At 43.3% G+C, this 16,480-nt stretch overlaps 1 protein-coding gene across 1 annotated transcript; it reads left to right on the plus strand.

Moving 5' to 3' along the window:
* The first annotated feature begins 8,225 nt into the window (after positions 1 to 8,225).
* On the plus strand, positions 8,226 to 10,579 carry Adam30 (ADAM metallopeptidase domain 30). Its single transcript, XM_021197093.1, has one exon. The coding sequence runs from the start codon at positions 8,261 to 8,263 to the stop codon at positions 10,397 to 10,399; it is 2,139 nt and encodes a 712-aa protein (XP_021052752.1). The 5' UTR covers positions 8,226 to 8,260; the 3' UTR covers positions 10,400 to 10,579.
* Positions 10,580 to 16,480: the final 5,901 nt, after the last annotated feature.

The following is a 16,480-nucleotide window of genomic DNA, read 5'->3' on the forward strand; positions in this document are numbered from 1 at the left end:
TTGTAACCTAAATTGGCACAAGTGAGTATTATAACATTCCATCTCCTAAGGAAATAACTGCAAAGAAGTGTATTGATAGGACTGGAGAGATGCTTGGTGGTTAAAATCACTTGTTCTTCCAGAGGAACTAGATTTAGAATCTAGCATCTGCATAGTGGGTGGCTCACAGTGCTCTGAAACTCCAGCTCCAGGGGATCTAATGCCCTCTTGTAGGTTGTGGGGATCCTTCACACACATACATGTAGGCAAAACACCCATAACAAATAAAATAAAAACGAACATTTTTAAGATGCTGCTCCATCAAGAAAACTCACAATCAACTTCAGGGAAATCAAGAATGTGCTGATAAAATTACGTGCTCATGAAAAACTATGAAATAAATTATGCCAGGGAATGTCACAAAATAAGGTATCAACTACCATTTAAAACAAATGCTATGCTCATTGGTGAAAGAGTAATCAAAGAGGTTAAACACAGGTTCCAGCTGTCCCTTATAGCTTGTACTCAAAAAGATCTTGAAGTGCTACCTGTGTTAAGGAAAACAAAAAGAATAGACATTAGTTGGTTATATACATTTACTCAGAGATAGCCATTAAACCACACTCCCAACTATTGACATTTGTCTCCACTGCAAAGAGTGAACACAAGAAATATGATGATGTATTTTTATAGCTGCTGTGGGGTGAGGACTATGTTGGGTAGGAAGGCTGGTTTGTGGCTGAGCAAAAATTTAGAGCTGTTAGTAATCTGATAAGAGAAGATTGGGGATCAGGAATTATGAGTTTGAGACTACATTGGGTTATACAGCAAGACTCTGTTTCAAAAGCAGATGGTTGGCTGGAGAGATGGCTCAGTGGTCAAGAGCACTTGCTACACAATCGTGAGGCCCAGATCTGGATCCCAGTACCCACAAGCCAGCACGTGCCTGTAATTCCAGGTTTGAAAGAGTAGAGACAGGAGCTCAGGACTTGCTAGTCCTCTGGGCCTACCTGAGATCACACCAATCTGAGGTTTACAGAGAGAGCCCATGTCTTAGAAATAGGTGGCATGATAGAGGACACCCAATGCCAGCTTCTGGCCTTTGCACACAAAGGCACATGTGCATATGCATACAGTCATACACAACACACTATCTATCTATCTATCTATACATACATACATACATACATAAATACATTATATATATATTATATATAATATATAATGTATATACATATACATATATATACATTATATATACATATACATATATGTATACATATATACACATTATATATGTATGTTATGTATACATATATACACATTATATATGTATGTATATATTTATATATATATAATGTATTTACATTTTTTGGTTGAAAGTTGATTTTATTCGATATTAGAATGGCTACTCCAGCTTGTTTCTTGGGACCATTTTCTTGGAAAAATTTTTTCCAGCCTTTAACTCTGAGGTAGTGTCTGTCTTTGTTGCTGAGGTGTGTTTCCTGTATGTAGCAAAATGCTGGGTCCTGTATACGTATCCAGTCTGTGAGACTATGTCTTTTTGTTGGGGAATTGAGTCCATTGATGTTAAGGGATATTAAGGAATAGTGATTGTTGCCTCCTGTTATTCTGCTTGTGGACGTTGTACATCGTGGTGCGGAGCCTAGTGCGCACCACGATGTACAACGTCCACAAGCAGGATGTTAAGGGATATTAAGGAATAGTGATTGTTGCTTCCTGTTATTTTTGTTGTTAGAGGTAGAATTATATTTGTGTGGCTATCTTCTTTTGGGTTTATTGAAAGAAGATTACTTTCTTGCTTTTCCTAGGGTGTAGTTTCCCTCCCTGTGTTGGAGTTTTCCATCTATTATCCTTTGTAGGGCTGGATTTGTGGAAAGATATTGTGTAAATTTGGTTTTGTCATGGAATATTTTGGTTTCTCCATGTATGGTAATTGAGAGTTTTGGTGTATATAGTAGCCTGGGCTGGAATGTGTGTTCTCATAGGGTCTGTATGACATCTGCCCAGGATCGTCTAGCTTTCATAGTCTCTGGTGAGAAGTCTGGTGTAATTCTGATAGGTCTGCCTTTATATGTTACTTGACCTTCTTTCCCTACTGCTTTTAATATTCTTTCTTTGTTTTGTGCATTTGGTGTTTTGACTATTATGTGACAGAAATTTCTTTTCCAGTCCTATCTATTTGGAGTTCTTGTATGTTTATGGCCATCTCTTTCTTTAGGTTAGGAAAGTTTTCTTCTATAATTTTGTTGAAGATATTTACTGGCCCTTTAAGTTGGAAATCTTTGCTCTCTTCTATACCTATTATCCTTAGATTTGGTCGTCTCATTGGGTCCTGGATTTCCTGGATGTTTTTGCATTTTGTATTTTCTTTGACTGTTGTGTCAATGTTTTCTATGGTGTCTTCTGCACCTGAGATTCTCTCTTCTATCTCTTGTATTCTGTTGGTGATGCTTGCATCTATGACTCCTGATCTCTTTCAAAGGTTTTCTATCTCTAGGGTTGTCTCCCTCTGTAATCTCTTTATTATTTCTATTTCCATTTTTAGATCCTGGATGGTTTTGTTCATTTCCTTCACCTGTTTGGTTGTGTTTTCCTGTAATTCTTTAAGGGATTTTTGTTTTTCCTCTTTAAGGGCTTCTACCTGTTTACCTGTGTTCTCCTGTATTTCTTTCAGGGAGTTATTTATGTCCTTAAAGTCCTCTATCATCATCATGAGATGTGGTTTTAAATCTGAATCTTGCTTTTTCAGTGTGTTGGGGTATCCTGGACTTGCTGTGGTATGAGAACTGGGTTCTGATGATGCCAAGTAGTCTTGATTTCTGTTGCTTATGTTTTTGCACTTGCCTCTCACTATCTGGTTATCTCTGGTGTTAGTTGGTCTTGCTGTCTCTGACTGGAGCTTGTCCCTCCTGTGGGCCTGTGAGCCTGATCTCAGGTGAGCCAGCACTCCTGGGGAGAACAGCTCTCTCTGAGCAGGATTTGGGTGTGAAGGGCTGTTGGACAGCCTTAGCTCTGAAGTGCAGATGGAGACTGGAAGCCACAACACACACACACACACACACAAACACACACACACACACACACACACACACACACACAAGATCTATTAAACTTTTTTTTTCTGGCACTCTGCTAAGCTTTATCAGTACACTGAGCTGGAAAGAATTTTAAGAGTGAAAACTTTTCCTTGTTGGTTCTAATAGCTCCATAAACAAACTCTTCCTACATTATTTCAAGCACATTCCCAAGTGCCAGGTTCCCAGAGTGTTTTCTTTTTAAGGGTGTATGTGTTTGTGTGTGTGTGTGTGTGTGTGTGTGTGCTGTGGTGTGTGTGTGTGTATGTGATGTAGTGTGTGTGTGTGTGTGATGTGTGGTGTGTGTATGGTGTGTGTGAGATGTATGTGGTGTGTGTGATGTGTGTGGTGTGTGTGATGTGTGTGTGATGTATGTGGGGGGTGATATGTGTGGTGTGATGTGTGTGTGTGATGTGTGTGTGTGTGGTGTGTGGTTGCAGTGTGTGTGTGTGTGTGTGGTCTGTGGTTGTGGTGTGTGTGTGTGTGGTTGTGGTGTGTGTGTGTGGTTGTGTGATGTGTGTGGTGTGTGTAATGTGTGTGGGATGTATGTGGGGGATGTGTGTGATGTGTGTGGGATGTATGTGGGGTGTGTGTGATGTGTATGCTGTGTGTGTTATGTGTGTGTGTGGTGTGTAGTGTGTATGGTGTGTGTAGTGTGTGTGGTGTGTGGTTGTACTGTGTGTGTGTATGTGGTGTGTGGTTGTGGTGTGTGTGTGTGTGGTGTGTGGTTGTGCTGTGTGTGGTTGTGGTGTGTGTGTGTGTGTGTGTGTGTGTGTGTGTGTAAGTGCATATGGAAGACAAGGCAGGATAGAAAGCATCTTCCTATCATTCCCTGCCTCCTTATTGCCTTGAGGCAGGGTTTTTTACTGAACCATTTCAGCTAGGCTGGCTGGGCTGCAAGCTCCTGGGATCTGCCCCACCCCTCGTGCCACACCCCTGAGTGCCCCACCCCTCGGTGCCCCACCCCTTGGTGCAGGAGTTACAGGGACACACAGCTGTGTAGCTCTCAACATGGGTGCTGGGGATTGAAAGTTAGGTCCTCAAGCTGCAGGCTCACACACTGAGCCCTCTCCCAACCCCTGGAAATGTTGATATTTTTGACAACTAAAAGCAGATTCACTTTCAGTTACTAAATATACCCCACCTTAGTAACAATTCAAGGATGCAAGGTAACTATTGAACTACATTCTTTTTCTAGTGAGAATCTTAGCTATTATACAATGTGGAGAATGGCTCTCAGGTGCCTGTGCTCTCTCAGACGACAGCTACTGGCACATGCTGCTAATTAAATGATCTTCTAATATGTAAAATCCAAGAGTGCAGTGTGGCTCTTAGTTTGTAAAGAGCCCATTTTTAAGGGCGAGCCAACATTAGTCAGTGTAAGGGTGAGCCACGTTAGTCAGTGCGGACACTTTCACTTTCTTTGATCTATTCTAGCAATCTAACACAGTGGAAGTAGTTTCAAGGAGCAAAAAAATGTATGTATATATAAACATACATCTTAATTGTTGTAATGTACATATTTGTTCATGCTCACTAGCATAATATAGGAAAACTTAAAAACAGGATAAATGAGAAGTTTTTGACTAGCATAACTGTGGCACACAAGAGAAACTGTCACATCAGAGAGTAGTGTATGCTGCTAGAATACTATGTACCTGTCGGGGCCATTGAAGTAAATCTAGAAAATTATTTGCAGTATTTGTTGTTCATTGGGAAAAGCCAATCTTGCAATAAAATCAACAACATGCACTATTTTCTAGGTTTAAGTCACTTTCTAAAAGGGGGCTTCAAAGGACAGGGTAGAGAAGGCAATAGAACACGTGAAATAAGGGAGGGGGAGAGACTTACCAGGAGCAGAAACACCATGGAGAATCAGGGCAGGGAGGTGGGTGTGGGGACGGCCATTGAACTGAACTGGTTCATTTTAGTCATTATTTCCTAACACTGTATTTATGTACCATTTATATTGACCTAAATATTACAAATGCAAGAATAAACAATACTCACTCTACTGAGATACGATCCACATATAAATTGCTACACATATTTAATACGTCTATATACAGACTCATGTCTATTACATATGTACATGCATGTTTGAGATGTGTGTATACCTGTAGAGCAGTCACCATTGAGATCATTAGCAGAGCCACTGCCTCTCCAAAGTTTCTTCTGCCCCCTTTGTCATATTTGTGGGGAAATACCTAAAATAATCAATCATAAAGGAAAGGGTTTATTTTGACTTATGAGTTTGACATACTCTGGTCACTTGACCTGTATCTCTTAGGTTAGTGCTAAAACAACATCGCAGTAAAGAATGTGAGAAGCTGTCACCGCATAGCTAGGAAGCAAAGAAGAAGAGGCCAGTGTCCCCATATCCCCTTGAAGGGCATATCCTGGGCGATGCAACTTCCTCCAACTAGGTCCCATGTCTCAAGAGTTCCAATATCCTGCCAGATGTGGTGGCAAATGTCTGTACTCCCTACGGGATCCACAGACTTGGGTCTCACTACAGTTTGAACATAGTCGCAAGACTGTGACTCTGAAAGAGAAAGATGTTCTCTTTATAAAAGAACGTTCTGTTATAATAGCAGTCCCATTATAAAATAACTTAATAATCACAGATGTAATTTTAGGAATGCTTGTAGGATCACCATGAAGACTTAAGTCCATCTCTTTGTCTATATAGCATCTCTACATGACAGTACATCTTCGTGGATCTGCAGAGATCTGCTCCAAAGGGGTGGGCTACGACTTAGGGATGTCTTAAAATGTAGGATTTCTATATTTCTCATGGTGGAGAGAGTCTGGGGAGCGATGGTCAGGGGATAATGCAGCCTTTCCTCAGCGACTCTGTCTGCTGCCATTGTTTGCACATGTGTTCTGCAAGGCTTTCACAGTAGAGGAGACACGGGTTCTCTCCAGGCTCCTGGGTTCCCTTTGCCAAGTCCTCCCTCTCACTGCCAGAGGCTGAGCTCACAGAGCATGTGGGGAGGGGGGAGGGGAAGGCTGGCCTCACCTTCTAACCCACAGTGCTGTGTACCAAGAGGCCCTGCCTCAGCAGTGCCCAGCCTCCTGCTGTGGAGCCCCACCCCTGGGGCATCCCAGCCCCTGAAGGCTGGCCTGGCTCTCAGCAGATGAGAAAGATTAGAACCCTGTCATTTTAAACTTTCCTTCCTGTCATGGTGTCCACACCAGCTTCTTCTTCTCTTTTGCCCAGCTGAAGAGGTTAGCTGGTTTTGCTAACTAGTCTCCAGTTTGCATACCTACATCCTGGCGTCTGCTTTAGCTCATGAGCTCTTGTCTGAACCAGCTCACACTGTTACCATAGCCTTCATTGGCTAAATTCAGCATTCCTGGAACCCTGCTTGGCTTCCCTTCAACCTGCCCTTCCTTTTCCAAACCCAATCCTCAGCCCACCCTCCAGCCTCTCCTTTTAGCCTGACCATACATCCCAGGTTTCCTGGGGTCTCTTATTTGGTCTCCCTGTCTGCTTTCCCTCACCCATTTCCACGGAGGAATGTGATGGGATGTTCTGCTGATGTGAGGTTCTGCTGATGGTGCTGGGATGGACCTAGCCCAGGATATGTTACCTTAGGATGTCCATGTACCTGACCACATTTAAAATTCTGTCTAGGAAGGGGAATATCATTTGAATGTAGACAAATAAAATGAATTAAAAAAAAAGTTAAGATGAAAAAAAAAATATTCTGTCTTTTCAGGTGACTATCACACACACACACACACACACACACACACACACACACACACACCAAAACGAAGAAAGTGCAGAGACTGACTCCTGTCTATGGAGTGCTCAGCCACAGAGGTATCTGTCATGCCCCACACTACCCTACAGGGCTCAGGGGCCATCAAGGAAGAGAGGGTGAAAAGACTGTAGGAGCCAGATGTGGAGGGGACCAAATGAAACAGCATCCTCTAGGCATGATGGGATCACCACAATTATGAGTACAGAGCAGCTGTGGCTGCCTGCACAACACCAAGTCAGTTAACATTCCAGCCTGGAGGGCGGAAGGGCTGGCAAGCTGCCACCTCTGAGTATGGCAACAGCCTTTTCAATGCTCGCTCACATCTTTCATTCAGGGAAAGTCCTCCTGCGGCCTCCACCCCTCCATAAGTGCTGTGCTCTTCTCCCATCGTCCTCCCTCCCCTCCTCCCCTCCCTTTCCCTCTCAGCCCAGGCCAGGCCTTCTGCCCATCTGGGCCACCATGAGAAAGGTACCCACCATGTACCTTTCTCAGAATAACCCTGGATTTCTCCCGACCCCAACAAGTGCTTACAGTGCATGGTGACACCATCATGAAAATTCTTGACCTGCAGCAAAAGAGGCAAAACCATCGCTTTCTAGTTTGGCCAAAGAACTCTGAAAAGCCACCAGCTGGAAGACCCTGAGGCAGAAGGGAATCTGGGACTGTCTGATGTGTCTTCAGCTTCTTGGAGAGACCCACCAGAAAATGGGGCACACTTACTAGTGAGGTGTGGGAGGCGCTATAAAATGTGGGAGTTTTTTGTTTTGTTTTTGTTGTTGTTTTTGTGTTTTGTTTTTGTTTTGTTTTGGTGGTGATGGTGGTTTTGTTATTGTTGTTTGTTTGAGGCAGAGTGAGTCCTGGAACTCACTCTGGAGACCAGCCTGGCCTCAAACTCACAGAGATCCCACTGCCTCCGCCACTCACTGGGATTAAAGGCATATGCCACAACCAACGGGCAAAACGTGAATTTTTTTCTGTTCTCCTGTAGACAGGCTCCATAGTAAGTTGTCTTCTGAGCCAATTTCCCTATTTTTTCTCCATTTCTGACACTACAACCACCCCTCTGCATCCCACATGTTCAGAACACGCTGTGGCGCGGCTTCATTCTATTGTTCGCGCGCTCCACTCCCTCTATTCTTAAGCGCGAGCTTAATTCACTGCCGGGGTTGGGGGTGGGGGAGGAAAACGGAACTGGATGCGTTAGGTAAGGGGCGCGCCTGGGGAAAGCCCCGCCATCTAGGCCCTGAGAGTCCCGTTTTCCCAGGAAAGCCTGCCAGGGGAACAGTGCGCCTGGAGCTCCTACGCTTATAGAGGAGTCCCATGGAAATCTGATGCACAGCCCAGAGGCTGGAGTTGCTCCTGCAACTCCTGGGTCCAGGACAAACCAAGCGGGGATAAACAGAACAGATCATGAGGTCAGTATGGGCCTTCCTGCCCCCGCACCGCTGGCTGTTTCTGACGATGCTCATTCTCCAGGCTGTGGGTGAAGAAGACCTCCTATTTGACCCTGACTGGGGCTTTGACTCATATGAAATCACCATTCCCAAAGTACTAAGCTTTAGGAAAGGGGCGCGGGGTGTAGACAGTTCTTTGTCATACCTCTTACAGATAGAAGGCAAGGAGCATGTCGTTCACCTGCGGCCCAAGAAGTTACTGTTGCCGAGACACCTGCCAGTTTTCTCCTTCACTGAAGAGGGCAGTCTGATAGAGGATTACCCGCATATACCAGACCAGTGTAATTACGTGGGCTCCGTGGAAGGCTCTCGGGAATCCGAATCTACTCTGAGTACATGCATGGGAGGTCTTCGAGGCGTCCTGAACATTGACTCCAGATTCTACCAAATCGAGCCCCTCAGGGCCTCTTCCAGTTTCGAGCATGTGGTGTATCTCGTAACTGAGGACAGCTTTAAAAATGAGACTTGTGGTGTGGTTGATGAAGAAACAGGTGGACAAACAGCCGAGGAAGAGGAGATGGCTAGGATAAGTAACTTTCATCAGTCCTACAAGCACCAAAGGTACCTGGAATTGGTCATGGTCTTTGACCTGAATAGATTTTTGTTTGCCCGTGGCAATATGTCTAGGATGGTGGATGACGCCATTCTTTTGGCTTCAATTGCGGACACCTACTTTCAGGACGTCAGCTTGAAGATTCAACTGAAAGCCCTTGAAGTCTGGACATATTATAATAGGATACGTCTTTATTATTCCCAATTATCTGAAGTTTTAGGTCAATTCGTGCATTACAAAAGATCCTCAATGCATCACCGGCTTCCCGCCGACTGGTTCCATTTATATATTGCGAGAAGATATATAGATGCTACTGCATGGTCCTGGGGAAGAGCCTGTGAAGAATTCCATGCTGGATCAGCAAGCAGCTTCCTCAATGTTAATATCCTTGGACCTGCTACTTGGACTGCTCATGAATTGGGCCATTGTGTGGGGATGGTACATGATGAGGAATTCTGTCAGTGCAGAGGGAGGAAGAGCTGCATCATGGGGACAGGACGTACAGGGTTTAGTAACTGTAGTTACCATCAATATTTTTTACACGCATCTTACAAAATGTCCTATTGTCTGTCTGACTTCCCAAAGCTACATATAGTAGAGAGGTGCGGAAATAAAATTGTGGAAAACAAAGAGGAATGTGACTGTGGTTCCAAAGAAGACTGCAAAGAAGACCTGTGCTGTGGGCCGGACTGTAAATGGAAAGAAGGTGTCAACTGTTCCTCTGGGCTTTGCTGTCATAAGTGTAACTTCCTTCCATCAGGATATGTGTGTAGGAAGGAAGTGAATGAATGTGACCTCGCAGAGTACTGTGACGGGGCCTCAGGTTTCTGTCCAGATGACTATTACAAGCAGGATGGAACTCCATGCAGAAACGGAGGCTTTTGTTTCCGTAAGGGATGCAGATCCAGGTACATGCAGTGCCAGTCCATCTTTGGACGTAAAGCCAAGGAGGCCCCTCACCAGTGTTATGAAGCAGTGAACATGTTAGGTGACCAGTCTGGGAACTGTGGTATTGTAAATGCTACCCGATATACAAGGTGTCATAGAGGCAACACAATCTGTGGCAGGCTACAGTGTATCAATGTTAAAGCCCTCTCCAAATTTCCAGATCACACCATTATACTGTCCACCTATCTGAGGAGAGATAATCTCATTTGCTGGGGCACAAGCTATCATGGAACCATGATACCCCATGGGGTACCTGACATAGGTGACATTAGTGATGGTACCTCCTGTGGTCATAATCAGGTGTGTCTTAACAGGACTTGTGTTGATTACACCAACCTGAAGTTTGACTGTTTGCCTGACAAGTGCAACAGCCGAGGTGTTTGCAACAATAGAAGGAATTGCCATTGCTCATATGGCTGGGAACCCCCATTCTGTGTAGAGGTAGGATACGGTGGGAGCCTTGACAGTGGGCCTCCTGGACCCAGGACAGAAATACTTTCGACTAGCGCTCTGTACATGTTGCGTACTATCTTATTCCTCATCTCCATGATCATTGTGTGTTTGGGGCAGCTGATAAAAAATTTTGTTTCATAATCACCACTGTAATCAACAACAACAACAACAAAAACCCAGCTGAGACTCAGGAGAAGAAGAGGTGAGAGGGAGCGACTGGTAGGCGAGGAGGGAGAGGGAACTGTGATCAGGATGTAAAGTAAATACACTAATGATTGAATGAAAAGTAATCCCTTTGTTTTGTCTTCACACAGGGTGACTTTGGCACTTTGAGTGGCATTTTTGCATTAATGGCTCATGTTAAAAGTCTTACTAGCTGCAATACATTGTAGTGGGACTTTCTGGATCCTCCAGTTAAATGATGACACGGAGACTTATTAATTTGCATGATAGCTTAGGCCTTTAGCTGGGCAGACTCTGAGCTATCACGACCTGCCTAGTTACCTCTCTGCGTCTGCTCACATCTGGCCACCTCTGTGTCCCGCTGCTGAATCCCTACTTCTAGTGGTTTTCTCCCAGAGACCCTATCTCAGTCCAGAAGTTCCGCCTTCCCCTTTCCGCCGTTGCCCACCAGTTCTTTATTAAGCCAACCGACAAGTGAGAAGGTGACTGTTTATGAAGTATAAGGCAGGTGAGAAGCCGTGGGAATAACAGGTCTCAGCTCTCTGCAGGTACAGTGGTCAATGGTTGGATATACAGAGACAACTTTCACACAGTGCATCCCAACAATCTATAGATCTTGCTCAGGATCCTTATTTAAGTATTTGATCAGTGCTATATAGCTGGGTCACTATATAGCACTCCCCTGAGTGAGTGAGTGACACTCCCCTGCTTATCACTGATGCAATTCCTAGGCTTCCTTCTCAAAAACAAAACTATAAAAACTCCCCAGGAGCTGAGTGTGGTTAGTGTAATTTACTTACATTATCTTTACTTAAGTCACCCATAAGGCCATTAAAATATAAAACATGATTCAAATGTTAAAAAAAAAAAAGCAAAACCAAAAATAAAACAGAACAAAAATAGCAAAGACTATATCTAAAGCAAAGAAGGTCAGGTCATAAATGTGACCAGCAATCCTGTCATCTAATATATTTGGTCATTTAACAAGTTCACCATTTATTCAAATGACTCTTCATTATTTTCCCAGAATGATGTCACACAAATTTCCCATACATTTCAAAGCAGCAAAAATAAACTATATTATTGTTTGGAAACAAATCAGTGCAATTTCTCCTCAGGATTCGTTTTCCCTTCAGTTTGGGAACAAGCATTGCATTACCTGAAAAGATGGCCAATGGTCTGTCTGAGTGCAGTCCCTGTCAGAGGACACCTGTGGTGTTCAGAGTACAGCCCTGTCTTAGCATCCTGATGAAGGAAGCTCGCCTCTCTCCTGCGTATCTTTCAGCTTCTTTGGTGCTAGTATCTGCACCTGCTGCACGCACCTGTGCACCTGCTGCAGGATACACTTGGTGAGAACACATTTTCTAAGTTAGAAGAACAAACAAACACAAGATAGAAGGGTTGATCCCTTCAGTGAGACTTTCTGTCATGTCTCTTCTGGTGGGTACAGACAGTTCTGTCTGTCTCTGCGTGTTTCAGATGAGGTGAGCACAGATGGTCCACTATCCTAAACTGTCATAACACCTGTACTCTGTATAGTCTATAGATGTCAACTCCCAGCAGTCTCTTAACATGACTGCTAACAAAAAATAATGTTTGCTGCATGGTCTGGGCTACTTTTGTTTTGTGTAACAACTTGACGGAAGCTGAAGCTTTCTTTAAGAGGGAACCTCTGTTGAGAAAATGGCTCGGTCAGATTGGCCTGTCTATATGTCTGAGGAATCATTTTCTTGATTCATGCTTGTTGTGGAAGGACCCAGCCCAGTGTGGGTGGTGCCACCCCTGGGCAGGTGGTCCTGCGTGCTTTGAAAACACAAACCGAGCAAGTCCCGAGGAGGAAGCTGGTAAGCGGCGCTCCTCCGCGGTCTTTCAGGTTCCTATCTTGAGTTCTTGCCTTGATTTCCCTTCGTGATGGACTGTAAAGTGTAAGTTGAAATAAATCCTCTCCTTTCCAAATTGCTTTTGGTCATGATACGGTGTTTCTCATAGCAACGGAAAGCTAACTAGGACAGTGTGTCCGTTTCACAGGTAGGTCTTTGTTGAGTAGCTCTGGGTTTGTTGCACCCCTAAGTACAATTCAGAGACTGAAGAATGCCTTTTACCCCACTCTCCAACCCCCAACCCACCCCCACTATTCTTCAAGCCTCTAATCTTTCCCCTGTGCACAGTGCTGCCACTCCAGGAGAAGAGGAAAACTAATTTCCCAGGAGTCATTGCCACATCTATGTCCAGGGAAAGGCTCATCCCACTTCCATACTTGGGCCAGCCCCAGTGGTTGCATCCTGCTCAAAGCTGGATCTTCCCACCGTTCCTGTCAACAGCACCGCAGCCTTCTACACCCTGCCCCAGTTGTGCCTTAACTACACCCAGCAAGACTCTCTTCATCTTACACAAGCAATACTGTATATGCCCCATTTTTCTTCCCGCCCCCCCCCCATTGTCTGCTTTCAGTCTGTGAGACTTAGTGAACTAGATCCGTCATAGAAATATATTTATGTGGTGGTTTTCTCTTTTGTGACTGGCTTCACTGAGCACAGTTTCTGGAGTCTATCTGTATTGTAGTATGTTGATATTAGGGAAACCCTGACATGGCCACATAATGGCTTACATTTTCCTTCTCCAAACATTTGCTATCCAAATGCTTTCAGCTTATAGGCGTGAAAGACATTTTTCTAACTGCTTTGTAACTCAGTTGCTGCCAGTTACAGAAACGTGCCCCAGTCCCTGGTCTATTTCTAGCAAACATCAATGATGGTTCAACAAACCCTTTTACTTCGGAGATTGTCCATTCTCAACAGTTTTGATTCAACCATGTGTCAGAATTCTCTTCTTTTATTAGACTGGATGACATCTCTAGGTGTCTATATACTACGTTTGCTTTTTAAAAATTTAGTGGTCTGTTAAGTTGTAAAGTTTTAAAATTTTAAAGTCTGATTTTGTTGAAAATTTTACACCCCTATCCAAGTACTTTGTTTACATCATAACCACACCCCCTCTAACCCAAACCTATCTGCATTCCTTAACTTTCGCTCTAATCCATAAGCCCTGAATTGAGCATGCTGTTCATTTAGTATTGCTCATTTAGTAGAAGCTGACCACTTAGGAATGGCTAACCTTACCAGGGGCTCCGCCCTAGAGAAAACTGATGCTGCCTCTCTCACCGGCCTTTGATTGCCTAGCTCTTCATCTAGGGGGTGGACCCCTGGGAGATTTCCCTCTTCCCTTTGCCATGTTAGCTGGTGGTATCATCATGTAGGTCTTGCTTACGAGATCATATTGTTAAGATCTGTGTTTCTTTCACCATTCAACTCCAGTTGTTTCTACCTTTCTTCTATTCTGTGTAATGCTGCTAAAAGCCTTGGTGCAGAAACATTTTTCTATGCATGTATTTTCAATTCTTTGAGAGAATATGTCTGAAAGTGGAATTGTTAGATCTTAGGATATTTATATTTTTAATTATGATTTTTTTGAGCTGCCTTACTTTTCTTGCTATGTGTGGGTACCTTTTCACATGCTGGCTAGCATTGCCCAGGGGTTCCAATTCCTTTCTTTTTAAAATCTCCTCTCTGTATATACATACATACATACATACATACATATTACACATCACAAACACACAAGGTGCACATGAGGAGGGTAGAAGACAACTGTGGGTGTTGGTTCTTCCCTTGCACCTTGTGTCTCTTCTCACTGCAGTTTCTGCCCTTGAGCTACAGAGGCATCTCTTCAAGGGTTCAAATTTCTGCCCATCCTCATGATAGGACATTTCTGACTCTAAGTAAAAGCCTTTCTATGCTTCTAAGGTACTATCTCCTTACAACTTATTTGATTTACCGATTTCCTGATGATTAGGGACGGTGAGCATCTTTTTTATACGTTTATTGGCTATTTGTGTGTTTTCACTGCGAATATGTACTAAAAATCTCTTGCTCATGTTTTCATTGTTTTTGTTTATTTGGTGTTTTCCAAGAACCAACTAATGGTTTCATTGATGTCAGTCTGTTGATTTTCTGTTTTCTACTATTCACTGACTCTGCTCACATCTTTATTAGGCTTTCCATCCATGACTATGGCTTAGTTAATTTTGTTTCTATTACCTTAAGATGAGTTTATTTAAGATTTTCTTTGGGGGGGGTGATATTGGGATTTAAAGTGAATATATAAATAATTTATTTTTTAAAAAAAAGATTTTCTCTCATTCAGTGTCTTTATAACTAAAAGTTCTCTATCAGGACTGTTTATGGTATATTAATAAATTGGGTTCTTAAATTTTTTTTATGTCTATAGATGTTTTGCCTGTATAAATGTCTGTGAACCACATTCGTATCTGGTGCCCCTGAAGGGTTGGGCAAAAGAGGGCATCAGATCATCTGGAACTGAAATTACAGATGGTTGTAAGCTGCCATGTGGATGCTGGGAATTAATTGAACCCATGGCCTTTGCAGGAGCAGCTTGTAGTTTTAACCCCTGAGCCATCTCGCTAGTTCCTGTGCTTTTAAATTTGCTGTCTGGTATTTACATTTTTATTTGTGTCAAGATGCTTTCTAATTTTCCTTTTAATTCACGCTGCAGAGCTGAGGATTCTCCAGTTCTGTTCTGCTGCTGATTTCTAGCTTCATTCCACTGTGATTGGAAAAGAGAACGTCGTGTGATTTCTTTTCTTTTTTCCTTTTATTGAAAGTAGTTTTTTTTCTTCCATAATATATCCTGATGACAGTTTCCCCTCCCTCTACTCCTTTCAGTTCCTCCCCATCTCCCCTCCCATCTGAATCCATTCCATTTCTGTCTCATTAGAACAGAACAGTCTTCTAAGAGATAATAAGAAAATAAAATAGAGTAAGAGAAAACAAAATCTATCAAATCAGAGTTGAACAAGACAAACCAACAAAAAGAAAAGAGGCCAAGAGAAGGGGACAGAAATCAGAGACCCACTCATTCACACAGTCAGGAAACTCATAATAACACTACACTGAACACACAAAGCAGAGGACCTGGTGCAGACCTATGCAGGCCCTGTGCTTGCTGCTTCAGTCTCCATGACTTCATATGAGCTTTGCTCCTGTTGATTTAGAGCATCTTATTTTCTTGGTGTCCTTATCCCCTGTCATCCTTACACTCTGTCTGTCTCCCTCCTCCTCCGTGGGGTTTCCTGAGCTCTGAGGGGAGGGATTTGATAGAAAGATATGCCATTTAGGGATGAGAGTTTCCAAGGTCTCTCTCTCTGCACAGAGTCTGGCTGTGGGTCTCTGCACTTGTTCCCATCTGCTGCAGGAAAAAGCTTCTCTGATGATGGCTGAGCAAGGCACTGATCTATGAGTATAGCAAAATATCATTAGGAGTCATTTTATCATGATTTTTTTTTTTTTTGACCAGTAGAATTCGGTTTTACTCTAGAACCCTGGGCTATGTAATCCAAGCAGTGTTGGGTATGAATTCCATCTTGTGGAATGGGCCTTAAGTCACATCAGATCGATATTGGTTGGTTATGCCCACAAGCTTTGTGCCAACACTGCTCTAGCTTATCTTGCGGGCAGGTCACCATTGTAGGGTTTGTGGGTAGCTTGTTTATGGTTTCTCTTTTGCTATGGAGAAGAGTGCCTTCCTGTACCAAAGACACCAGCATATAGGGGTGAAGGCTCTATGTAGATACCAGCTCAACTTCTCCGTGTTCACGATTCACGAGTTGGGTAGGTGCCTTCATCAATGGGGACTTACTGTTAGTGTGTAGAGACCAACCTGTTGTTTTGATAACAGTCTAGGTTCTTTAGGGGATTTCCATAGGACCCCTTTGGCCAACAACTCAATTAGATGTCACCAAATCTTCATTTGCTAACAAGAGATGACCAAATGGGACTCTGTCTCCCCCGTTATTTAGCAGTTTCACATAGAACACCTACATCTATGCATATATTTTAGGAAGCTTTGACTATGTTAAGTTTACATACCACCTTTCAAGTGCCCCTTAATATTAACTGTCTTTCCTCCCTTCCTCTCCACTCGATCCTCTAATTCCACCTGCACATCCATCCATCCATCCAT

This window comes from Mus pahari, chromosome 4 (assembly GCF_900095145.1).
Source record: "Mus pahari chromosome 4, PAHARI_EIJ_v1.1, whole genome shotgun sequence".
In the NCBI taxonomy this organism is placed as follows: domain Eukaryota; kingdom Metazoa; phylum Chordata; class Mammalia; order Rodentia; family Muridae; genus Mus; species Mus pahari.